At 29.9% G+C, this 27,994-nt stretch overlaps 2 protein-coding genes and 1 pseudogene across 2 annotated transcripts; 1 reads left to right on the top strand and 2 right to left on the bottom strand.

The window, feature by feature from the left end:
* Positions 1 to 1,731: 1,731 nt before the first annotated feature.
* Positions 1,732 to 2,816, bottom strand: ASL5 (Lateral organ boundaries (LOB) domain family protein). The gene is made up of 2 exons (XM_039046669.2): positions 2,525 to 2,816; positions 1,732 to 2,153 (listed from the first exon to the last, which is right to left on the bottom strand). The coding sequence occupies exons 1-2, from the start codon at positions 2,681 to 2,683 to the stop codon at positions 1,836 to 1,838; spliced, it is 477 nt and encodes a 158-aa protein (XP_038902597.1). The 5' UTR covers positions 2,684 to 2,816; the 3' UTR covers positions 1,732 to 1,835.
* A 172-nt stretch (positions 2,817 to 2,988) lies between these two features.
* Positions 2,989 to 4,783, top strand: LOC150033136 (uncharacterized; annotated as a pseudogene).
* A 12,026-nt stretch (positions 4,784 to 16,809) lies between these two features.
* LOC120087975 (O-Glycosyl hydrolases family 17 protein) lies at positions 16,810 to 19,929 on the bottom strand. The gene is made up of 2 exons (XM_039045001.2): positions 19,506 to 19,929; positions 16,810 to 18,322 (listed from the first exon to the last, which is right to left on the bottom strand). Exons 1-2 carry the CDS (start codon positions 19,850 to 19,852, stop codon positions 17,209 to 17,211), a joined length of 1,461 nt encoding a protein of 486 aa, XP_038900929.1. The 5' UTR covers positions 19,853 to 19,929; the 3' UTR covers positions 16,810 to 17,208.
* Positions 19,930 to 27,994: the final 8,065 nt, after the last annotated feature.

Raw genomic sequence — 27,994 nt, forward strand, 5'->3', positions numbered from 1 at the left:
TTTTTATGATTTTTTAAAATCTAAGTTAAACATTAATCATTTTGTTAAAAAAAAAATCAATATTAAGGCACTGTCGGGTAATCATTTAGTTTTTTTTAAATTTAAAATTATTTTCTGATTTTGATTTCTTCGGATAATTTACATCTTTCTTAAGTAAAAGAGCTGATTACTTAACCAGATTCTAAAAACAAAGTATGTTTTTTGAAAACTGTTTTTTTAAGTTTTTAAAATTTGGCTAGGTTTTTGAAAATATTAGTAAAATGTATATCAAATCAAGAAATTTAAAGGTAGAAGAGATTATAGGTTTAATATTTTTTCTTTAAAAAAAAAACCTAACAGTTAGTGTTTAGGTCTAAAAACTTGTTTTTATTCTTTTAAATTGAGTTCTAATTCAAATATCTTAATTTTTTAAGAAAGATAAAATTTTGGTAGAGAACCAAATGCATTCTTTCAAAAAAAAGAAATAGAAAACTACGAAACAAAATTGTTATCATATATAGGGTATTGATTTTTGTAGTTTAGAATTTGTAATGATTTAGTTCTTAAATTAAGTTAGCAGTTGGAGTGATTTAAATACCATTTGATAATAAATTATTTTCTTAGAATTTCTTACCATAGTTTTCATCTATCTTAAAGAAACATTCAAATTATTAGCCTAATACAAACTATTTTCTTTAGGCAATTGTTTTAAATGATAAAACGCTGCTGAAATTATTTTCAAATATAGCAAAATATTACTGGCTATCAGAGATAGATCGCGATAGACATTTATCATTGTGCGATAAATTGTTATAGACGAATGGATGTCTATCGTGATCTATCATCGATAAATAGTGGCATTTTACTTTATTTAAAAATAAGTTGGTTTTATTTTTCTTTATTCAAAATTTTTTTTTTTTTTAATTTGAACTTGAATTTTGAAATTAGTTATAAAAAGTCCATATATATAACTAACTTAAGCCTAGACTGATTTAGTGTTAATATTTTTTTTAACTTAAAAATAATTAATCATAGAGGTGCTTACAAAATTTAAAAAAACAAAAGATGATATATATTAAAAAATATCCTAGAGATTGAAATTAAGAATCCATTAAATATGTTTAACAACCTTATTATACATACCAAATCAATTTAGCACAACTCTAATAGGAGAGTAAGAAATAATCGAATCTTCTAAGTAATAAAAATCATTAGGTAGAAGAAAACTATCTCGTTCATTACTCAAATTTTTGAACACTACAAAAATAAATTGATCGAAATTATATGATAATTCTAGATAAAAAAAAAAAATTATAACGTGACGAGGTGCTCGCGAGTTTAGACTCTCCAGATTTAAAAACATTCAAACATTAAATCATTATCATATATAAATATACATACATACATAACATCCTTTTTATTGTATATTATTAGAATTTGGTGTCCTATAAAGTTAATAAATCTCTTTGGAAACAGTAGAGTCAGCTTGTACACGCTACATCTTCACATGCAACCATTGACTATTTTTTTGCCACACTTTTTTTTTTTCTAAGTTTGCAGGTTGAAGATATGATTAAATAAAAACAATCAAAATTAAATTAAAAACAATAACAAAAACAATAAACATGAGATAGTTGTACGAGCACAAAACTCTATATTATCAATCATAAAGATAGAGGTTGAATTCTCCATCTCTGTTCTATAACAAATGAAAAATAAAAACAAGAACAAGAACCGACTTTCGGTGTAAAATAAAAAATTGGAAACATTTATATTTATGTTTATGTTTACATATGTATTATATACCTTCTGTTACACTTTGATTAATTAAAAATAATAATAGTCATGAAAATTATTCAAGTCCATAGAGGGTAATAATCCTCCATTTCCTGGAAAGTATGGAAGGAATTAGAAGAATCAACATTTGAGAAAATAACAAGATTTTGATCATCTTGATCCATTTGGGTGGTCGTCGTCATCGGAGCCTGCTGTTGCTGCATCTGTAAGGTCAAAATCTCCGCTTGTGCTGCCCCTAGTTGTATTTCCAATCGAGACACTTCGTTTTGTAGAAACGAGATTGTCCCTACACAACCGTATACTGGATCCCTCATTCTTGCACTCGCTTCATATACCATACTGTTCACTGCATCTGTTCTTTGTTCTACTGAAACCTCCTAACAAAAAAAATATTCACATTCAAATTTTTTCCCCAAATAAACAAATAATATTTGAAAAAATTCATTTATTATAGTTGCTATGATTCTATAACCCCTCAATATAAGTTCAAATTTTTTTCTCTCCAATCGTTATTTGATTTTCAAAACTTCTTAAATCATTGTCGGACCCAAAATCTTAAGTTTAGTATTATATCATCTAATAGAAATGACTAACTTGAAACAAAAACTATATCCTAAACACAAATGAGTCATGGATCTAGAAGCTAAAACGTCATATGTTCAAATATGAAATCCAACCTATCCGACATTCGTTGAACTAAAAGAAAAGAGAATGAGATGGAAGAAGAAGAAGAAGAAGAAGAAGAGACCTGCAACATTTTGCTGACATTGCTAGCACCGAAGATCTTATGAACAATGGCGAATTTGAGAGGATCATCGGGAGGAAAATAAGGCGCAAAAATGCAATCTTTTGCACAACGCCGCCGTAGCAATTTGCAAGAGGCACAAGGCGATGAACCGATTCTCATTAATAATAATATTATTATTAATAATACACAATAATTTTCTTCTTCAATACAAAAAGAGAAAAAGAAAACCCAATAATTATATTAATGGGTTTTTTTTAATTAAACTTAAGAATTGAATTTGGAGAGTTTAAGAGGGGAAGCAAAGCAACAGGATGGAAAAATAGAGAACCCCATTTGTGTGTTTATATATAGGGGAAAAAAGTGATTTAATTAATTCAAATTATTAAATTAAAATTTTGAAAAGTGAATTTCGTTGTGTACACATTTGACAAGTGAGAACTCAGTTTTGAGATGGGAAGGGTAATATGGTCATTTCTGGATTTAGATGGAATTCAATGAATATTTTTGGGGATGGTTTTGACCAACCAATGGAGAAGCGTGTGAGTATGACGGAGATTTTTTTTTTTTTTTTTAAAGTATTGTGATTAAATTATGGAGTAGGGAAATTGAACTTCTAATCTTGAGGTCGATAGTATGAGTACTATACCAATTGAGTTACACTCGTTGGTAGAGATTATTTATTAATTCTTGTTACTTGTAAGAATTTATGTAACATGGTAGTTTGATTTTTTTTTCTTTTCTTTTTGGAAAAATACGTGTTTTTTTTTTCTCTAGGTTTTAGGTGTTTTTATTTGATTATTAAGTTTTAAAATACTATACTTTTAGCTTTTCAGTTTTGAGTTTGATTTCAATTTAGTTTGAATCATTTACCGTTGATATTTGAGCTTTGTTTCACTTTGATCCATAAATTTCAGATTTACAATTTTAATCTCGATATTCTACTAACTATTCACTTCAGCCTTCGACCTTAATGTCGATTAATTAGTTTAAAATAATTATGAAGTGGGATTTTAAGATTAATTTTAATAGTGATGAAAAAATAGTGAAACTTGATTAATTATAATTCTTTTAAGTTAATTATTAGATATTAACATTAAAGACTAAATGTGAGTATTGTTTAGTGAAAATTTGAGGTTAAAAGTAGAAATCTTGAAACTTAAGAATCAAATTAAAATAAAACTCAAATCTCAAGACAATATTGTAATATTTTGAAACCTAGGAACTAAATTGAAATTAAATTTAAAACTTAAGAACTAAAAGTGTAACTTTTTTAAATTTAAGAACCATGTGAAAACTAGATTCAACCTAGGTCCATAAAGGATAGACGAAAATGTGGGATTTGGGATTTGTATTACATAATTTTGCATATAGTTGTTACTAGGAACGCATTGAACAAACTGAGGCTAAGACGACAACTTCAACAACTAACATAGTTGATGATACTTTGAGTAAAGATCTTGGCTCTGATCGTGGTCGTGTAAGAGGATTTGGGTTTGGTGTAACTCGTACAAAACTATTTCTCTTGTCTCAACAAGATAACAAGTACAAGGTTCTTAAAAAAGAATATTTGAAGATGAAGGAGGAAATGATAGAAAAGAAAGCAATGAAAGATGAAATGATGGAAATGAAAGCAATTATGCCATGTTATAAAGAAATAGGTAATTTTTTTTCTTTTAAGTAACTTGCATTCATTTTTTTTCTTATTATTAGTTCACTTTTTTGTTTCATATGAAATTATCATAGGTTGAACCTAGTGAGGAACTTTCAAATGTTATTGTAAGTGTACCTAAGGCAACAAATATTCCTTCAACTCTTCCAATATCATCTCCATCGATAAATTTATTTGTAATGTGATGAAAACTATTCTTGATTTTATTATTATCTTATTCTAATATTTCATAATTTTCTTTTGTTAAGAGTATCAATAAGAATAGTCAAATTAAGTACAAGTTATTAGATTGGTATGGCTCGAGAGAGATTGTTGCAGAAGGAAAATGGTCTTCTAATAATTTAGCTGCTCTTATCATCACATTCCTATTGGTCCTCATGCAATTAGAGTATGGGTTGATGTATCAAAGAAATCCAACGCATATTTGTGGAGGCCTATATTTGAGATGACATGTATTGAAGAAGATTTGGCCATCTGATAAAGTGGTTATTGGTATGTTATTTTCTAAGCTTATTTATCTACATTTATTAAATATTTTCTATATTTACTTAATATTCACTATTGTTGGTATATACAAAATCGTACGTTGATATAAATTTTATAAATTTATGTAGGTGAATGAAATGATGCCTTATCAAAGGAAAATAGAACCAACGATGACAGTTCAACTATGTAATAATATAATCTTGAACACTTTGTGAATTTTGAACACTTTGTATTTTGAGGGCTAACTTGTGTTGTTGGTACGTTCACTAAATACTTTATCTTGCTTGTATCATTTAGACGACAACTTTATTCCAGGAAATTATTGAATATTTTATTTTGTAATGTTAATAAATTATGAATGGAAGTTGTTAGTATTTATTATGTTGTGAAGTATTTTATATGTGTATATTTTAAGTAAAATTGAGTACTAGAACTAAAATTTATCAAAACCTAATTAATTCAAAATTTATTTTTGAAACAAAAAGTTATCTCTTTTATAACCATAAGTTAAAGCTATAGAAAGATTTATATAGCAAAAACGAAATGCTATCAAAAAGTTATTATAATAATTATAATAATTGAAAATGATTAAACAATATTACTATGGCATACAATTACAGCTATAAATACTATATTATAGCGTTGAAAAAAGGTTGTTATATATTAAAGATAGCATATTATTCTAGCTATATAAACATAGTATCGCTTTAATAAAAAAAACGCTATCAAATGTTTTTATAATATCGTATATAAGTTGTATCTTCTATTATAGCTTTAGAAAAATGCTATAAAAAGTTTCAGACTTTTAATAATATCGGTTGTTGAGACTTTTGAAAAAGGCTACAAAAGTCTACTATAACTTTTTTCATTAGCTATTGTATATGTTATTTCTTGTAGTGTCATTAAAAGTTTTGTATAATAATTATTTTGTAATATCATATAATTTATAATTATTATATAATGTATATTTTAAATTTAAATTTTAAATTCAAAATCTAAATATATTAAAAACAAAAAAAAAATGTTAGATTTTAGAATTTACAACCTTTGAATCATAGAATCCAGACTACTATACCCTACCAAACTCATATTTGCTTCTTCAATGAATCTAAAAAATATAAAACAAAATTAAAATTGTCTAGTAAAATAGACCTTTAGAGACCTATTACATGCAAATTTAAAAATTTCGGATACTATTAGAAATATTTCAAAATATAGAAAGTTTTAGACACAAATTTAAAAATTCTAAAGACTAAATTGTAACGTAATCGAATGAAAAAGGTAATCTTAGAGTATTTAAAAAGTCTTTGGTTAGAGAACAAAAATCAAAAGAGCATGCGTTTGAAGATTGAATATATATAGACAACCAAAAAAAGAAAAAATGCATGGATTTTGAGTCTCAAAATGAAAAGGCAAGTGATTAGGTTGGTTAAAATCAAGAAGTAAATAGTGAAATACACCAGTGCATAACAACTTTAATTTTCTCCTCCCACAAACGTTATTTTTTCCACATTTTATTTCTACTTTTAGATGCCTTAGTATTAACGAAAGTCCTTTTAATTCTATATTACCCATTTTCATGGGCCTCTTCTCACTTGATCAAATATTTTCGTCTATTATCATGTCAAATTAATGTTAGGCCAAAAACCTAAATTATTATGTTAAGAATTAAGTTTAAGTTGTCGAAATTAACATAGTTGAGCGATAATCAAGGATTAAAATATTTGTTGTTATGTCGAAGGGTTCAACTACATGTTACAAATTAATCATGTGATATCTTTTATAAATACTTCTAAAACATAAACATCCAAAAATTTCAATATAGAGGTATACATTAATAACATAACTTGAAATCAAAATCAACCAAATTATTAAGTCAAATATTTTTTATAATTTTTCTTATATATATCTGTAAAATTGAGATGTTGATCTCGACATTGATATTTCAATCATTTTGACATGTACTATAACCTTCCATGAACGTAGAGTTCAAATCCGGATATTTTTTTTTAAAATATTGTGGTTAGGAAAAGTATTTGGTGAAATATGGTTGTTTTGAAAGTATTTAGAGATTTGTAGTTGTTTTGAAGATTTCGAAATTGGGAAAAGGTATAAAATATTATGTCGAGGGTTAAACCCTCAACCTAAAAAAAATTAAAGAAGAAGTCGAGGGTTCAACCCTCGACCTAATTAAAGCTGTTGATGCATGCGCAACGATTCGTTCCATCAACTGCTCTTTGTTCCCCTTTTTAATTCCCAACGCTCTCTGTTCCCCCAAATTAATTTCGAAACTCGACCTATAAGTTTTTAAACCGCTCCCTCATTCTCACTTCTCATTTCTTAAATCACATAGATTTCTTCTGCCTTCTTCATTGCTCTCTGCCTTTTTCATTGCTCTCTGCCTTTTTCGAAAAACTGCCTATCTTCTTCTCCTTCGAAAAATTTTGCTCTCCGCCGAACCTTTTCTCTTTTGAAAACTTATAAAAAATCACTCCATCTTTTGTTCTAAATCTTTTTCTTCCCCCACATTCGTCCATTAAATTGTGAGGCTTGTATATTTACTATACAAAATTTCATTTTTTTTTAAATAATTGTAAATTTTGTTCCTATTTTCATACTATTCTATTCTTTTTATAGTTTTTGTTGTTGTTTGGGAAACAAAGAACAAAAAAGAGGTAACGTTAACAAAATTCTTATATTCTAATAATATATATTTTTTTCATACTTTTTGTTGTAGATTCATATTTTCATAATATTTTATTTTTTTCATAGTTTTTGTTGCCGGATAACAAATAGCAAAAAAAAAAAAAAGAGAGAGACCATTGTCACTTTGGGGAAAAAAAGTAAAACCACTATTAAATTTGTGAGTTTACTGTTTATTTATTTTTTATATTTAGTAGATCTATCATGTTAATTTTTCAGTAGTTGTTGAATTCAATAATATTTACATATTGATGTTAGTAGTTCTCTATTAGTGTTAATCTTAGTAGTTGTTATTAGTGTTAATCTTATTTATATTATATTATACCAACATGTTATTCTTATTTATATTTTGTTTGTTTTTGTTTGTATTGAAGTATAGTTTATTGTTATGTTTAAAAAATTGATATTAATGCTTTAATATTTTTAGTTTAATACAAAATTATTGTGATTTTTTTTAAATATATTTCTTATGATATTTGATTTTTTTAGTATTAACTTTGAAAATATAGTTTAAAATAGTTTTAGAAAGTTTGATTTATTGTTATGTTTAAAAAGTTGATGTTCATAGACCTTAATATTTTTAGTTTAATACAAAATTATTGTGATTTTTTTTAATATATTTCTCATGATATTTTTTTAGTACTAAATTTGAAAAAAATAGTTTTAAAAAGTTTACCTTATTGTTATGTTTAAAAAACTGATGTTTATAGTTTAAAAACTTTAATATTTTTAGTTTAATACAAAATTATTGTGATTTTTTTAATATATTTCTTATAATATTTTATTTTATTTTATTAGTATTAAATTTGAAAAAATAGTTTTAAAAAGTTTACCTTATTGTTATGTTTAAAAAGTTGATGTTTATAGTTTAAAAACTTTAATATTTTAGTTTAATACAAAATTATTGTGATTTTTTGTATATATTTCTTATGATATTTGGTTTTTTTAGTATTAACTTTGAAAAAATAGTTTTAAATAGTTTTAAAAAGTTTAATTTATTGTTATGTTTAAAAATAGTTTTAAAAAGTTTACCTTCTGATTTTTTAAATATATTTCTTATATTTTTTATATATATTTTTTATTATGATTTTTATTGTGATTTGTTTTTGTTTAAGTTTGATAATTAGTAGAGCAATTAGGTTTGTCTCTTTTTTTAGAAAATGGAGGACAAATATTTGGGATTTATGTTGTTTATAAATGGTAATATGTTGTTTACAAATGGTATTGATGGAGTTGATTATGACCAACCACCAAGTAGGCTTTGGCATAAATGTGAATGTGGAATTGTATTTGAACAATTCATTGAAATGGTTGAGATGTAACTTAGTATAGATATGAGAACAAATCAATTAGAAATAATATATAGACATCCTAATCTAGAACCATCAGCATCAATAAGGTTTATGTCATTCCCTATTCCAAATGAACAAGCTATGAACTTGATGTTCTCAATCACGATGTCACTCCCAAATTTAGTGCATTTGTATGTAAATGTAAATAGGATAAGGTTTGATATAAACTTGAATGCACCCTTTAGTCAGTTTGAAAATCCAACTCAATGTATTGATCCTGATCCAGAGTCAGTTGCATCGCCATGTGATGATGAAGATATGACGGCTAACAATTAGTATAGAGATTTTAGAACAGAAACGGACGATGAATTTGAAGAGTTAAATTTTGATGGTCATGAACATGAGTTACCTTCAAATACATTCAACGATTTGAATATAAATGTACTAGATAGCATTCGAGAACATGACCTACTTATAATCCCTGTGGACGTTAACAATACTCAATTATATAAAAGGATAATTTGTCAAGACAAAGAAATGCTAAAACACGCGGTCAAATATTTTGCTATTAAATGTCACGCACCATATGAAGTTGTGGAATCGACACCAACAATTTGGGCAATTCAGTGTAAGAAGTGGGAAGAAGGTTGCAAATGGAGACTTCATGCAATAAAGAAAAAATCGCATGCCTTGTTTGAGATCATTAAGTATGATGAGCAGCATACATGTTTTTATTCAGAACTGAGTCAAAGTCATGTGCAATTGGATTCATCAATGATTGCACTAGAGTTTCATGATGTCGTAAGAGAAAAACCATCTATCAGGTGGCACAACTACATTTCGACATAAAATCAAAGTTTGGATATCATGTTCCTTAGCATAGGATGTGGGAGGGCAAAAGAAAAACGTTGGTTAAAGTGTTCAATTATTGGGATAAGTCTTCCAAATTTTTACCCTGTGGTTGTATATGGTTAATAAATGTCGGCCGATAATTCAGATAGATGGTACCCACTTGTATGGAAAATATCGAGGAAAATTACTGATTGCTACATCAGTTTATTCGAACGGGCATCTTCTTCCACTTGCATTCGCCATTGCAGATGAAGAATCTGCAGACTCATAGGGATGGTTCCTAAAACACTGAGAAATTGTAACACACGAAGAGGTGTGTTTAATTTCATATCGACATGTTGGTATCATTGCAGTAGTGAACAATCCAGCAAATGGTTGGACGAGACCAAAATGTCACCATCGTTTCTGCTTAAGACATAACGTCAACAACTTTATTAAAAAAATATATATAAATTTAATACACTAAAAAATTATGTTTATCGTTCGAAAGTTTAATAAAGCAATTGAAGACATCAAAAGAATAAATCAGAGTTGTCTAAGTTTTCTTTAACACATTGGTATAGAGCAATGGACTCAAGCACATGATGGAGGGTTCAGATATGGGTGGACGACGACAAATCTATCAGAGTGCATAAATAGCGTCCTCAAAGGAGCTTGAATGTTGCCGATAAATGCTCTTGCTCAAATAACATTCTTCAAGTGCATAAATTATTTCGAGAAAAGAAGAGAAGAAATAAAGGTTGCTTTGGAGCATCAAGATAAATACACCCGGTAATATTATATATAAATTAATAAATGGGCTGCAAGATCTAGTAAGCATGAAGTACAGTCATATGATCGATATGAAGGTGTGTTTCATGTGAATACCGGATGTCATAGTCTCAATGCTAAAGGAGGAAATGTTCAAATATTAAGGCTAAACAGGTCTGAGCGGTACTGTTCACGTAACAAGTGGCAAGCGTTCGGCATTCCATGCTCGTATTTTTATGGAAATTTGCTCATATTTTAACATGAACTACGAAGATTTTATTGATGACTACTATAAATTGTCAACGTATGCTGAATGTTACTCTCCTTAATTTCAACCTGTACCGCATGAAGATTATTGGATCACGCACCCTAATATGCCTGTCTTACATGTTGATCTATCGTTGTTGAGAAAACCTAGTAGACCAAAAAGTTCACGTTATCATAACGAGATGGATTGGACAGAACCAATCACTTGACAACGTTGGGGATTTTGTAACCAGTTAGGTCATAATCGAAGAGAGTGTCCTTCATTACTAAGACAGGCTCCAGACAGTTAGGGATTGAGAAATAAATAATTTTTTTCATGTATATTTAATTAAGTGTAGATGATACTTTTATTGTATATTTATTTTCTTCTAATTAAATTATACATTATTTAATTGAGAAATAAATACTTTTTTTCATGTATATTTAATTAAGTGTAGATGATACTTTTATTGTATATTTAATTTTTTTTATTATAATTTATAAAGTTGTACATTATTTAATTGAGAAATAAATAAATTTTTTCATGTATATTTAATTAAGTGTAGATAATACTTTTATTGTATATTTATTTTTTTTAATTATAATTTATAAAGTTGTACATTATTCTTCTAATTAAATTATATATTATTTAATTGAGAAATAAATATTTTTTCTTTCAGATCATGACTTTAAACTCAAGACCTATTGATCCCGATGTTTTGTACTACCAATCCATACATCGATCATCTATTGTATGGAAAGATTGTACTACTCGAGAAATATTTTGCAGGCATCGAGAAGCAGTTGTCCAGCACACTATCCCACTCCACCCTCAAATACTACCACTACTCCATACATCTGGATTTTATGGGGTTGCCAGATTGAGATTTATTCAGTTAGATTGACATCTAATCATAGCCTTGGTCGAGAGATGGAGGACTGAGATGCATACATTTCATATGTCTATTAGAGAGTGCACTATCACTCTACAAGACATAGAAGTGTTGTTGGGGTTACCTGTTGACGGTGAGTCAGTCACTGAAGTGATGTATGATGACTAGTTACAAGTTTGTTAACTGTACTTTGATGTGACCCCACCTACCGAAAAAATTAAAGGATCGAGGTTAAGTTTGATATGGTTAGGGAAACAATTCTGTGACCTCGCAGATGATGCACCGTTATGAGATATGTGTGAGCATATATACTACAAATGATGGGTGAAAGTCTTTTTTCCGAAAAATCAAGTCATTTTATTCACTTGATGTTCTTGCTACTGTTAGCTAACATCTATGATGCGGGACGGTATTCATGGGGTGGAGCATGTTTGGCATGGTTGTATAGACAACTATGCAAAGCAACAAGACTTGAAGTTCGTGAGATAGTTTGGTTTCTCATACTTTTGCAACTATGGGCTTGTGAGCGATTTCCAACAATGGCTCCACAGCTACAACATATAAATGACGCTCAGTTAGCTGGACAAGCCTACGATTCTCAATATGTTATTTTAATTCAATTTAATTTCTATATGACTGATCTAGTTAATTCAAAATCTAAATTATCAATTTAAAAATTGGAGAGACAAATTTTGTGTGACTAGGATAGCCACACATGTAGTCAGCCAGTACAAATACATGTTTAATCTGCTTCAACTTGATCAGGTACATTAATACTGAACCAAATTGATTATTTTATACACATTTTTATTGTATTTGTCTTTAATTTTTTCCAATATAATATTTTGTGTTTCGGGTTATTTGGGAGCCCTACAAACTTATTATGCACACTTTGCCCAATTTCTGCACGAATGGTCAAAACATATGGCAGACGATAAGTCCCCTCATATGTTTTCACATTGGTGGGTGGCATCTTCTTGACAGGATGTGAGACAATTCAGTTTTCAGTAGGATGTCCCATCTCCTTGTAATACTGAACCCCGCATGATATTGACTTAAAGACTGGAGATTGATCCAAAAAAGTTGCACAATTGGTAGTGCGATGGCACTATCGTGCAAGGTTTATTGCAGTAGGGGTTTATATTGAACAATTTGACAGGGATGTCACTCAAGACTACATTAATTGGTATAATAATATCACAAGACGCTACGTTACTCGTCCGGGAGCAGCTGTGGGTCATCTGGTAAATTAATAAATATTATCTAATTATTTTAATTTAAATTTATTTTAAATATTATCCAATTTTTTTATAATTCACAAAGAACGAACAACAATAAACTCCAAGATATTGCGAATGATCCGAACCAGGTTCTTACTACACGCAGTGACAACCAGAGCTATATGGAGGAGATATATTATATGTACGATATACCTATTGTTCCTTCACCAGCTCTTAGAAGACCTGTTCGAGAAGAATAGAATGAGTTCGATGAGGTTGTCCACAATGTGGAAGAGTTGTCTTCTGTGATGCAGATGTAGAGCCAAACTGATTATGTTAGTCTGATGATGATGATGCCAACATTTGGTCATTGTCTTCATACATACATGGACATGGTCGGGGTCGTGGAGAGCATAATGAATATTTATATTATGAAGCACCTGCAGAGGTATTAGAGCAACATCAAGAAGAACCAGAGCAACCTCAAGTTCGAAGTCGACGACGACAACCAGCTCGAAATCGACGACGTCCGCCTTGTGGGACACATTGATTTTTGTAATTATTTTATAGAAATGAGATATTTTAATTTACACTTTATTATTTTTATGAGATATTATTTTTTTAATTTGTTATTTTTAGAGTTAAGTTAAGAAGATGGTTTAAAAAATAATAAAATAAAAAAATAAAAATGTAAAATGTAAAATGAAATATACTAAATAATAAAATAAAAAAGGGAGTTGAAATATTAAGATAACATCACGAAAAATGAAATATTAAAATAACATAATGGAAAATTAAAAATATATATATATAAAAATGGAGGTCGAATCTTCAAAACTCGACTTAGGTTTATCAAATTTTGAAGACTCGACCTCTTTTATCAAGTTTTCAAAACTCGATAACCTAAATAAAAAAAATACAATATTTTTATAAATAGTTTTCTTACAACCATATTTTTATAAATACTTCTTACAAGAACAATATTATTCTAATTTTACAACAGCTTTCTTTGTTGTATTGAAAAAACAGGTTGAGAATAAGTTAATTTTTTTTTTTTAATAAAAGTTGGAATAAAACATAACTTCTTTTTCTTTTTCTTTTTCTTTTTCTTTTTCTCTTTTTTTTTTTTTTTTTTTTTTCGGAAAAACAGTCCCTAATGATTAATCCGATATAACTCTATCGACAAGAGGACAAAAAAAATCAAACATTCTTCTTTATCTCCAATTGACAATAATAAAATACACATTAAGAAAAAAAAAAAAAAAAGTAATGAATTGAGTATTTATGAATAAGACGATAAAAGAAGAAAAATTGTTACTTACTATTTGGAAATTGGAAGCATTCCCCAAAGAGAAAAGACCTTATCCATTGAATTTGAATTTGGCCAACCATTCACGTGGACATTTTTATCTCTCTAGAGCTTCAAATCATATTAATATCTAACGTTTCTAGGGTTTGTGTTAGGATAAATAATCTTTCCCTATTCTTACAATAATCTTTACTTTTAAAATTTATTCAAAATTTTCCATGTCAATCGATATGAATTTTAGGTTAAAAATTGCGTTCGGGCCCTGAATTTTACGAAAGTAATAATTTAGTCTATAAAACTTTAGTTTGTAACGATTTAATCCATATTCTTCCAAATTTGTAACAATTCATTAATCCCTAAATTTGAATAACTATCAATCTTAATGCTTTACAATTTGTAACGATTTAATTACTATCGTGCTATTAAAACTTAATGAAATGTCTTATACATATAGATTGATAAATTGATTCAACATCAAGGTTTGGTATAAAATCATATAAACTAGCTTGTTACAAAATAAAAATTGACAAGTTTGACGAGATTTTTCACAATAGGTATTAAATTCTTACAAATTATATAGTATAGTAACTGAATTCATTACTTATATGAAAGTTCATTAGGACAAATAGTGGAGTTGTGAACCCTCGAGGCTGTAAATAGTTAATAGGATAATTGTATTGGGTATCACTTTTAAGGATAATAATTAAGTGTATAACAACAGTTTTAATGAATTGCAAATATAGCAAAATCTATCAATGATAGACTTATCGCTAATAGACTCCTACTAGCAATATGGTTTACCATGGATAGATTTCGAAAGTAAAATCTAAATTTTGCTATATCTTCAAATTCTCTTGTATTTTACTGTATCTACAAATACTTTGGGTCAGATTACTATATTTACAATTATAAGGCATTAGATTTATGCTTTTTAGTCCTTGGGCACTTCACTCCCTCCAACTCGTAGGGTCAAACACTCAAGTAATTTTTAGCCTAAATTTTAACCTTCAATTTTTTTTAAGTGTGGTAAGTAGTATAGAGATTCGAACCACATTCCTCTTGATAAAATTGATCACCAAAATTTCCATGTTTGAATTTTTTTTTAAAAAAAAATACTATTAAAGTAATTGATTTAAATTTATGAGCTTGTGGTTCGGTATTAACTTCCCATTTTTACTCTCTTTGATTTTTTTTGATTTTTTTTTTATGAGTGAAAAATAGGAAGAAATAAATAAGATTGTTTAACAATCTGTAAACTAAATATAGAAAGAAGAATGTAATTTGGTCGTATTCAAAAAATTGTTGACGGTTCTTCTTTAGATACGAACATTATCAGGTAAACTCATATTTTAAATTGAATAAAAAGAAACCAAATAAAGCAAGAAATAAGAAATTCTTTGAACCTATGAGATTGACTAATGAACATCTAGGAAAAGGGGAAAGAAAGAGACACGTTTTGAAGGTCGAAAATATTGATTTAAAGATTTCAACTAAGTAATGTCTTATAAGGTGGATAATTGTTTTAAATAATAAAATTATCAAAAATATTTTTAATTATAGTAAAATATCACAATTTATCATTGATAGATAAAGATAGATATGGATAGATATTTATCGATAATAGATAAAATCTATCCGTATCCATGATGATAAACAATAGTATTTTGCCACATTTGTAAATATTTTAGTTATTTTCTTATGTTCGAAAACAATCCTTTAAATTTTGATTTTATTCATTAATTTATTTTTCTTTTTTATTAAAATCGTCTTTTGAGTTCTAGAGTTTAAAAGTAACATATAAATGAGTTTGTTAAAAAAAATATTAAATTACTTTTGTGTTAGCTTCTAAGAAGTAGAACAAGCTTCAAATTTCAAACATTTAGCTTCGACAATCGTGCATCTTTGAAAAACCTCTATATTTTACTAAGCTAAATAGTTAATATATTATTTGATAAGTATTTGATAACGATTTTCCTTTTTTAGTTTTCTATTCTTGAATTTTATATTTTTTTTCTCCTGATTTCTTTACGATAATTTTTACTATTTTAAAAAAAAATGAATTCTTAGTTAAATTTTAAAAACTACTTAAAAAATTTTGACTTGGTTGTTAAAGATATATGTAAAAAGTAGATTATAAAACAAACAAATTTGTAAAATGAAAGTAGTATTTATCGCTAATTTTCATAAACCAAAACCACAAATCAAAAACTCAAGCTCCATTTAGTAACCATTCCATTTTTATTTTTAGTTTTTGAGATTTAAACTTATTTCTTCTTATTTTCTTATAATGATTTGCATATTTCTTACCTAATAAAGTTGAATTCTAAACCAAATTCTAAAAACAAAAACACTACTTTTCTAAGACAAGGAGAGGCTAGTAAAGGCAAGGCAAAGTTTCCAAAATTTGACTTAATTTTTAAAAACATTGAAAAAAAGTAGATACAAAGCAAACAATTTACAGTTAGAATGGGTTTTACAAGTTTGATTTATAAAAACTAAAAACTAAAAACAAACAAAGTGGTTACAAAATAAGGTTTGAATAATTATTGAGCTTCATTCTAATGAGTTCCTTTGATTTATTTTAATTTGAACAAGTTTTGGAGACCCAAAATATATATATAATCTTCAAGAACTTGTTTTTATTTTTTCAAATTTAATTAAGAAATACAAAGTCAAGAAACAAGCTCAATTTTTAAAAGCTAAAAATCATATGGTTAACCAAAAAGACCAAAATAGAAACAGAGATCTTCCTGGTCTCATAGGAATAGAAAACTGTGTTGCAAGCTTCAATACGCGCATTTATGGGTATATGTTTCTGTTCAAATCAGCAGAATCCCAGAAATCGAACTGTTTGAACAAACTGATGGTTGAATTCCCAAATCCAATACTAATGATCTGAACAAAATCTTCTCGATTATACAATCAGAGCAGAGAAAATTGAGGTAATGTAAGGAAGTAAATGGGAATATGTGTTTTTGTTAGACAATAATAATAACAATATGGGTTCATTGTTAGTCTCTCTAACCTCAGACATTAGACAAAGTTAGCTTCACATTTTAGATATACAATGGAAGATATGCCCACTTTTCCCGACTTGAATTTGAAGCAAAATGGAGAAAGGAAGCATACCAAGAAATCTGGAGCTTTAGAGCCGTCTCCTCAGTTCAAGATGATGGTTAGTCTGATGATATAACCGAACCCAGAAAACGACTCATTTAAGAGAGATTGAAACTGTAATACAGTGGAATACGAAGTCACATTGCTCTATTGGAGACAAACCAGTTGAGATAGACAAAAGACTACTGATAATGAGATCGTCTTCAGAAGAAAGGAAGCATCAAGTGAATGCGAATTCGAAGTTCGGATTTGAACGGGAAATCTGCAGTTATTGTTTGATGGATCGACTGTTGTGATCAGGGCCAACCCTTGAAAGTCACAACTGTCTGGTCTTTGATCATTCTGCTGATAGTAACTATTGAATGCATAAGAAATGTTACCAGGCCAACCAATATCGGAGCAAGATGCGCCAGGAGCAAGCGCAGTGCAGTCAGCAACAGAACATGCCTCTAAAGCACTAGCACTAGCATTAGATAAATCTTTGTTGTTGTTGAGAACACACCACTTGGGGGGGAGGTACTCCACATTTTGGGCATTCACAAGGCTTTTTGTGCCCTGACCAAAGTTTAGGTGGTACTTTGCTTGACCATCAAAAGTGAACACCCCCCAGTGTCTCTCAAATGGTCCAGTGGATATATTTCTCTGATCTTCATCTAATAGGCTTAAGATATAGGTTTCAAGTGGTGGACGACGAGGCCTAAGGGGGGACCCTGATCTGCTATGGAGGTAATCCAGCAGACCTTTCATAAAGGTTTCAGCTGTTGATGAGGTAGCATTGCCTGCTCCATCAGTAGGCCACCCAATCTGTGCCACAACTATATCCACTGTCGGAAACCCAATCTTTGATAAAGATGCAACTAAGGTATCATAGCTCAATTCAAAGCTGTTTTTGTAAGTTTTACGGCTATCATTATGGGGGCGTGCTGTTTCCTTGAAGAGGGTAAAATCAAGAGAAATATTTTTGTTTTGACGGAGACTTAAAAACGATGAAATGGATGCAAAGAAAGGTGATCTGTGTGTGGTAAGAAATGTCAGGAGCTGGATCATTGTTTTATTCAATTCTGGTCGGAAGTGTCCCTTTGAAGGAAGGCCAGATTCAGACAGGAATGCATCATAACTGCATGGAACAACAACTTTTATCCTGCTCTCCAAGTTTACCTTGGCTATAGCTGCCTGAATGTTGGCGACTGCTCCCATGACGTACGGATAATACTGGTCCCCATAACTTTGAAGAAATGGGTCATCTCCAACTGCAATATACCTGCAACATGCAAGTAGCAGAGAGAAAATGAGTGGACATTCCAATCGAATGGATATTAAAAACTTTTGTGCTTGGTGCTTCATACTTTCAGAGAGAGATACAAATCATTTTCTAATATGAGATTACTCACCAATCTAACACCTAAATTTATCCAACAATTTCTTAGTTCTCACTTAGCTGAGTTGAACTGACTGAATCGTTAGAAGGTCAATAAGATGTTATCTCAATCAATCTACGCAAGTCAAGCAATAGGTTTCTCTAACAATAATACAGAGGAAGGGTAACATTTGGCAGCCATGACAACACTCAGATCTGCATCCTAGAAATTCATCTTCTGAGAGTAGGGAAAAGGGGTAACAGTTGATATTTCTCTGCTCCTAACAAGCGAAAAGTCCTCAAAAATGTACTCTCAAACTACCATCTTGCAATGCCAAATACTTCATATCTAGAATTAGAATAATTTAGTTTGACAGAAGCAGCCCTTATTAAAAAAAAAAAAAAAAGGGTGTGACAGTTTGAATACACTCTTCCATTTCCAGGCATATCACAAGAAAAATAGTGTGCAAAAAGATCTCTAATGCAGCTATGCGCCCACCAAAGAACAGGGTATAACCAACCAACCAAAATGTGAAATTATGGAGTTCCTTTAAAATCTAACAATTCGGTATACTTATTATTGTATATAGGCTATAGCATTAATTACACAGGGAACATCAACAACATTATTGAAATTGCTCGACACACCCTTTCTAAATTTAAAGGTGTAGAATTCATTTCTTAGTTCAAGATCTCTAGCTGATTTGAATTGTAGTTATAAAAGACTTGGCCAGCATTATGTACTTCGGTTCGGTAGTCATTACTTTCCTAAGCTATTATTCTATTCCGGATATCTACCGTCATTGATTGTGCAGGCTTCAAAATAGGACATGTAAATTGTAGGAGAAAAATAAATAAACAGACACGAAACTGTTTGTAATGAATTCAGTCTTCAATTGAACCGTTGTTAACAGGCATACGAGCTAAATACTCAATACGACATGAAATCTATTTTTGGAGGCTCTCTCAGTAGCAGACCTATAATCTCTCGAATGAAAACCTATATGCTCAAACTTAAAATAAATATAAAAGAAGAATCAGAATGAACTGGTTGATTAAGATAGAGAGAAGGAGTTAAAAACCGTACTCGATTCGAACACCGCCTGCGCCGCCGGACAAATACCTAGTGACATTATCGTGGACCCAACTTTCGGCAGCTTTCCTAGAAGAGTTTAAGAGTTTGAGCATAGGATTGGGAATGCCGATGGTGACATGAACATTGGAGCCAGATAGGGCCTGGAGAACGAGGGGATTGGGATCGAGGAGCCTGATTTTGGTGATGTTGTTAGAGTTCAAGAGGTCCACAACCTTGAGCGGTGGAAGAGGGTGGGACGCCGCCGTGCCCCAGTTGAAGCCGACGGCTGAGACCGGAGAAAAGCTCAGGGCGGAGAGATTAACGAAGAAGAAGAGAATGAGGCAAAGATTCGGAGGCATTACTGGGGAGAGAGAGACACACACACACAGAAATGTGGAATGTCAGAGGGAAAGGGCTTTTGATGGGTTTTTAAAAGTGGAAGAACAAAGTTTATTATTTCTTTTCTTTTTTTCCTTTTTATTCAATTTCCGTCTACATATTAATTATTTTCTGATCCCATAGATTTGAAATCGACAAGATGTAAATGATATTTTTATTATGTAATAGAAAAATCACAAAATATTAAAAGATAAGTAATAAAATATTATTAATATAAATATAATATAAATAATAAACCTATTAACATGAATTAAAGAACTTAATATTTCTATTAATATTGATATTCAAAACCTTGGTGCTACTCTAAAAATGATAAATTATAAAAATTGTGGGAATAAATCTTTTTGGTCCCTAATGAAAACTAGAAATCAAAGTCATTTTTTTTTAAAAAAAAACGTCATGTATTTTTTAATCGAAAATTATCTTTTTATCTGTAGAGGTCGTTCAATTCACCAATTTCATAAGTTTATATTAAATAACTCAATTTTAATAATAAACATTATTAAAGTTTACATATTGATTGAATAGCATCATTCTTATTTTTCTATTTGCACTTTTATCCAAAAACAAAATGGTCTCTCTTTTGATACATTTTCATCTTAATTAAATAACCGTTCTTTTTTTCCTTTTTTTCTTTTTCTTTTTTCTTTTTTCTTTTTTCTTTTTTTGTGTGTGTTTTCCAACCATATTTATAATTTTAACTGAATAGGTCAAACCACCCACTTTTAAATTTCAAATTTTTATCTTATTCACTCAACTATAATGTAATTCTCAATTTTGATAGTATTGTTCCCATTGTTCTTCTCCCTGTTTGAACAAATTTTGAATACCAAATATTTTTTAGTTTTGGTTGAGCTAAATATATGTTTCAATATTTTAATCACAAATTTTATTTTAAGATATTAAAATTAATTTTGAATGCATTAAAGAGTTTTCGTTTAGTTATTTTTGTCACGGACTGTGAGGAGCGTTTGAGACAAGAAATTGAGAAATTGTCTGAAATAACATCGTTAAAATTAACACCCTCCTTGAAAACTCATTCAAATAGTTTTTCTCGATCCATCTCGTACGAGATCGACTTTCCGAGATTTAGTTTTAAAAATTTTATTTTTTCTGACTTATCGATTATTTTGGTCTTTCGAACCTTTCTAGTACGTTTCAGAGATTACACCCAGATTCGGGTAATTTTTTCAAAATATTATGGGATCTTCCTAAATCTTACATCAAATCTTATATATTTCCAAATTTTTATCAAATATTATATCAAAATCTTATGTAATTTTTTAAGACCCAATTTTTAATTTTCATATCAATTTATCAATTATTCAAATGATTTTTTTAGATGGATCTCATGTGATTGATTTTGATTTTTAAATTTTTTGAAAGATTAAATTTTTCAAAAAAAAGTAAAATATGGAAAATATATAAAATCTTGGTATGATTCTCCAGTAGATTAACATCGAGATCGATGAATTCTAACGAGATTTTATATATTTTTCATATCTTACATTTTTTTTTGCAAAATTTAATCTTTCCCAAATTTAAAAATTGAAATGCAATCATCCATCATCTAAATGATCTAATTGGTAAATCCATTTAAAAATTTAGAAATTCGTATAATCGTGTAAACAAAAATTGGACTAAAATTACATAAGAATTGAATATAATATTTGGTAAAGATAACCGAATTTGGAGAAAATTTGAACATATATGAGATTTGAATATATTATCTAATATTTGGGGAAAAAAATACTAGAATCTTGCTGTTTAATCTCTTTGAAATGTATCGAAAAAAGCCTAAAATGGCCAAAATAAGTTAGATAAAGTGAATTTTTTTAACTAAATCTTGTGGTCAATCTCTTCCAAGATCCACCCAGAAAAACTAGTTTAACGAATTTCCAAAAAACATGCTAGTTTTGAAGGATGAAAAGTTGAATGTGCTATTTATGACAATTTCCCCAAAAAGTTGGTTATTATAGTTGGATTATAATAGTTTGTGTTTGGGTTTATTATTTTAGTTTTGGTTACAATAGTATGTATTTGATGTGTAAACTATTCGAGGGTGTTTGGGGCAAAGATTATCCCAAAACTATAAAACCTCTTGCTACAGTAAATATTATTTTAAAACCTCAAATTAGCTATAGTTAATACTATTTCAAAACTCTCATTTGCTACAATATTTACTATATGTTATAGTTTTTTACTATTTTTTATTCATCATTTTTTTTATTCTTTGCTAAAATGTTTTCTATTTCTTTCTCAAACTAAAATAGTTTACACTTCAAACACATACTATTATAATCGAAACTAAAATAATCTATACTCAAATACAAACTAGTATAACTCAATTATAATAACTTAGGATTATAATAACTAACTCCTTGCTCCCAACTCCCCTTTTAGTTTGAGAAGAAAATAGTAAACATTTTAGCAAATAATAAAAAATGATGAATGTAAAATAATAAAAATTGTAGCAAATAGTAATTACTATAGAAAAATAGGGTCTTGAAATAGTGTTGATTGTAGCTAATTGGAGAATACATAATAGTATTTATTGTAACAAGAGGTGGTTATTATAATCATAGGATAGTTCTTGTCTCAAACACACTGTAAGTAATTACAAAAAATGAGAATGGATTGTTGAAATATACCTTGTCGATTAAGTTTTTTTTTTTCTAACAATATCAATTAAGTTAAAACATACATAAAATAGATATAGTATAAGATTTAAAACTTATTCATAAGTATTTTAGTTTTATTATTATTATCATTATTACAATATATGAGATGAAGAAATGAATCTAACTTTCGAAATTGATAATATAAATTTATGTCAAGTTTAATGAACTATTTTGGTGTCACCAAAGTATTTAATAACTTACCTGACTTAAAATGGTTGTTTTTTTATGGAAAAAAAATGGAAAAATCATAAAAATTATTGTCGTATCATAACGTTTCTTATACATGTAGTGGTGAAAGCTTATACAGACTCGATTGAAAAGTATACTTGTGGAATGAGATTAAAACTTTTAAAAATTTTCCAAATTTTCAATACTACTCAATCTTTTTTTACTAACATATAGAGGGAGAAATCAAAACTTTGACCTTGAAATCAAAATTTAAGACCGGTTTGATAACTATTTAGGTCTCGTTTAGTAACCATTTTGTCTTTTGTTTTTGTGTTTTAAAATTAAGCCTATAAACATCACTTTCACTTCTAAATCAATTCTTTTATTATCTACTTTTCACTATGTCAAATTTTGAGAACTAAAAAAGTAACTTAAAAAAACTTGTTTTTGTTTTTGGAATTTAGCTAAGAATTCAATCATTATACTTAGGAAATATGCTAATCATAGTAAGAAATGTGGATAATATAGGCTTAATTTTCAAAAACAAAATAGCAAATAGGACCTTAATTTTTAATTTTTGAAAATTAAGGCTATAAACACCTCTTGTTAGACGTATATAAATAATAATATGTATAATTAAAGTATGAGCTATGTATGTGGATTAACATTTTATCACATTGGGTTATTTTATTAGAATGGACCATATTATGTGATCTAATTAACTAAGACCCTAGATTCCTAATTGAGTAGGGACTTAATGGATAGAAACCCATTCCTAGTTAATTATAGTTTAGTGGGAACCCTAATTGAACTAGTATATGAAGAGACCTTAAGGCTATGGTCATCCAATATATCAAAACAATAAGCATTCAGTCTTTCTTGAATCTCATTCAGAGAGATATCCCACTAAGGGTATTTAGAGTTTTAGTTGAGGAAAACAATTGTCATCTTAAAGTTATTGTCATCTTGAAGTTATCATCAATCTCAATGTGGTATGTTATTTATTTTTGGCAATTTAACATGAATGAACCAAGGGTTAATCTATTTAATATAGATCTATAGTATTTATGCTAACAAGTGGTGTCGGAGCATGAATTTCATCTTAGATTGTCAGATTTTTTATCGTTTGCCGTTATTTATGATTCAATTACTCGGTAAAGAAAAGTTGGAGGTTTTCATAATAGATGCTTTCGGTTTTTGGCATCATAGATTTATAGTTTAATGATGATTTTGAAGGATCTCTAAAACTAGAACTAGTGAGCGGAAGTAGATCGTCCCAAAGTCCATTGAGAAAGAACACAAACATTTACAATCAAGAAGAACAAATTATGCATAGCCAATAAATTACATCATACTTTTTAAAGAACAAACAAGGGATCGAGTATGCAATACCTTTGAAGAACCCTTTTTCAAGTATCTCTCGATCGTTCAACAACATGTCCAACAGCACAAACTCGAACGCAACGATCAAAACTTGATCTCAACAAGCAACTGAATGAACCTCGATCATAACCGAGCATAACTCGATCCTCAACCCTCAAATAGAACAAGAACACCACCACAAAGGTTACTTTGATATTCTCGGTGTGAGAATCTAGGAGTTGTGAGCTCTATATGACTTTGGATAGAGGAATGGAGGAAGTAAACGATCGAGTAGATGACCAATTATGCAACAAAAGAAGGAAGTCTACGTATAGACTTGATACTCGATCGTGCATTAAGAAGAAGCCTATCACATAGACTTGTTATTGATCATATAGCAACGAGTAACTATCGTATAGTAAACTTGATACTTGATCGTTTAGTCACTGAGGCTATCGTTTAGTAAAACTATTTTACTCGATAGTGATGTTTTTGTGAGAACGATTCGAATGATGAATCTCAACCAATGAATTGGAAAACTATTTTTCTTTTTATCTCACAGTTATCATAAACCGCCAATAACCTCCCACTCAAGTTGGTTATTGAGAAAAAGAATAATTAATTATCACATAATTAATATATCGTAAATAAATATAATAACTAACTTATCATATTATATTTATGACCTATAATTTTAATATTGCATCATATGCAACATATAAACTATAGTTATTTTTTATATTTTATGGTATTTAATATAAATCATATTTATATTTATTTCTCCAATCAAATAATATATCAAATACATTATATCAATTATATCACATATAATTGAATCAATTTAATTATATCATATATAATCAAATTTTCTCTCGTTAATTTAAACACTTCAAACTAACCCAAAATCTAATTCTAACCTTGAACCCAATGAGCTACCAAGGGGACCTTATAAACCTATAGCTTGAAGCTCCAACGGTACGTGAATAACTGACTAAACTCTTAAATTAGGATATCCACCATCCGTTAACTGTCGGACACTTCACTAAAGACCGACAGTTGCACTCTTCGCACTACAGATATATTTATGTGTCTATATAATCAATCAACAGTGCGATAATCATTCACAAATCGCTCGTAAGTATAGTTTGGCCAATTTACCATTTTGCCCCTATAGTTACATCTAACTCCTTAAGTACTATTGATTCCTCTAATGAATAATAAGTCATAGTCTCACTATGATTGAGTCCTCTCTTCTCAAGAGAGGGTGTGACCACTATATTCAAGACCCGGAATCAACCCTAAAGGGAGCAATTTATCTACTTACCCCTGCTTCGAGGAAGGAGTGAATTTTGTCTTGTGTAGTTGAGTTCTCAGCTCCCCAATTAGACGAATCTCCAAAATGGTAGGCTTGTTGAGTCGGCAATCTGGCCACTTTCACCCTTACAAATCAAAAGGCCGCCTTCATAGGTAGGAGTTCCTAACTCACTCAGAATTCAGGTCCTGTCACCTATGGTCATCCTAGTGAAATGTAAGTCTCAATTATCAACGATATTATATAAAGAGACTAAAAATTTTGTGGTCCGGTCTTATACAAACTTTTTGTAGGATACCCTCGCTCGCATGTCTCCACATGAATGATTAGGATCAGACCATTTGTAGCACTTTACAACACTTGTAACATCTATACAGTTGATCGCATCCGTAGTGTCACTAGGATAAGATATCCCTCCTTATCTATATACTACAGACCATTTAGATTATCACTTAAAGCATGATCCACTTGTATGTTTCCATATACATGCGTAAGTTACATAAAATAACATCAGGTCTTAGTTTATTAGATTGAGTAAATGCTATAAAATAATACTTATTTTATTAATAACAATATGTTTATAGAGTTTACAAACTACGAGACTACCGGGAGATTTAAGACACCATTCCCAATAATCTCCCACTTGTCCTAAAGCCTCAAGAGACTAATGTACAATACAAAACAGTACAAAATACAATAAACTAGGGCATACACTATACCCCAGTAACACTTCCACTTGCCGTAGACAAGGTGTCGAATATCCTGTAGACCCAGACTCTTTAGATGACTCTCGAACACTTTAGTCGTGAGAGCCTTTATAAACGGATCAGCAACGTTATGCTCCGACACAATCTTCGTGACAATCACATCACCGCGATGCACAATCTCCCGAATCAAATGATACTTCTGTTCTATGTGTTTGCCTTTTTGGTGACTCTGAGGTTCCTTAGAATTTCCCACAACCCCGCTGTTATCACAATAAAGTGTGACCAGCAAAGACATATTTGGAACAACTTCTAAATCAGTAAGGAACTTCCTAAGCCAAACAGCCTCTTTAACAGCTTCACAAGTAGCTACGTATTCAGCTTCCATAGTGGAGTCCGTGATGCATCCTTGCTTGATACTTCTCCATACTATAGCTCCTCCATTAAGAGTGAACACTGACTTGATGTCGATTTCCGAGAATCTCTATCAGTCTAAAAGTCAGAGTTTGTGTATTCTGTAAGGATCAAATCCTTATCTCCATATATGAGCATATAGTCCTTCGTTCTCCAAAGATATTTGAGGATTGTTTTGACCGCTATCTAGTAATCTAATCCTGGATTGGACTAATATCAACGACAATCCCTACTACATCGCAAATATCAGGTCTAGTACATAACATTGCATATATAAGGCTACCAACAGCTAATGCGTAGGGAACCCGTCTCATTTCCTCAACCTCTTAAGGTGTCTTAGAATTCTACATCGAGTACTTGATCAACATCTTGTCAATGCACAATGCTTGAGACAAGGCCAATCTTTTTTTGTTACAATCCCTTATGATTTGGATCCCTAGAACAAACTGCGTCTCTCCCAAATATTTTATTTGGAATTGGGCGGCTAGCCATTTCTAAACATCAGTCAGAAAACCTACATCATTCCCAATGATATAGGATATCATCCACATACAGCATAAGGAAAGCTACTAAGTTGTTAGTGATTTTCTTGTAAACACAAGGCTCATTAACATTTTGATCAAAGCCATATGACTTGATCGCATGATCAAATCTAATTTTCCAAGATCTAGATGCTTGTTTCAGTCCATAAATGGACCTATTAGGCTTGCAAACCTTTTGTTCTTGATCTTGGTCAATGAGTCCTTCTGGTTCAGCCATGTAGATGGTCTCCTCAAGATTACCATTCAAAAAGGTAGTCTTGACGTCCATTTGCCATGTCTCATAATCATAAAATGTGGCTATGGATAGGAGAATCCAGATAGACTTCAACATGACAACAGGTGAGAAAGTTTTTTCATGGTCCACTCCCTCAACCTGGGTATAATCCTTTGCCACAAGTCTAGCCTTAAAGGTCTGTACCTTTCCATCCACACCTCTTTTCCTCTTGTGGATCCATTTACAAGCTTACTTCGTGGCTTATAATCCCTTATGTGGTCTTCCTCAAAGAAGATAGTATTTATCGATACAAACAGTTATTCTCACTTGGATCATAGAAGTATCCACCTCTCGTTTCTTTGGGGTAACCTACAAAGAGGTAAACCTTCGAACAAGGTTTCAACTTTTTAAGGTTAGCCACAAGCACGTGGACTGGACATCCTTAAATTCTGAAGTATTGTAAACTACCTTTACGGCCTCTCCATAATTCAAAAGGTGTTTCAGAAACACTTTTTGAAGGAACATTGTTCAAAATGTAAATTGCAGTCTGTACTGCATATCCCTAAAACGAATCCGAAAGATGAGTATAACTCATCATAGACCGAACCATGTCCAACAGGGTTCTGTTTCTCCTTTCTGATACACCATTCTGCTGAGGTGTACCTAGGACTGAGAGTTGAGACGTGATTCCATGTTCTATCATAC

This window comes from Benincasa hispida, chromosome 10, assembly GCF_027475165.1.
Source record: "Benincasa hispida cultivar pf3 chromosome 10, pf3_genome.v1.1, whole genome shotgun sequence".
Taxonomy (NCBI): domain Eukaryota; kingdom Viridiplantae; phylum Streptophyta; class Magnoliopsida; order Cucurbitales; family Cucurbitaceae; genus Benincasa; species Benincasa hispida.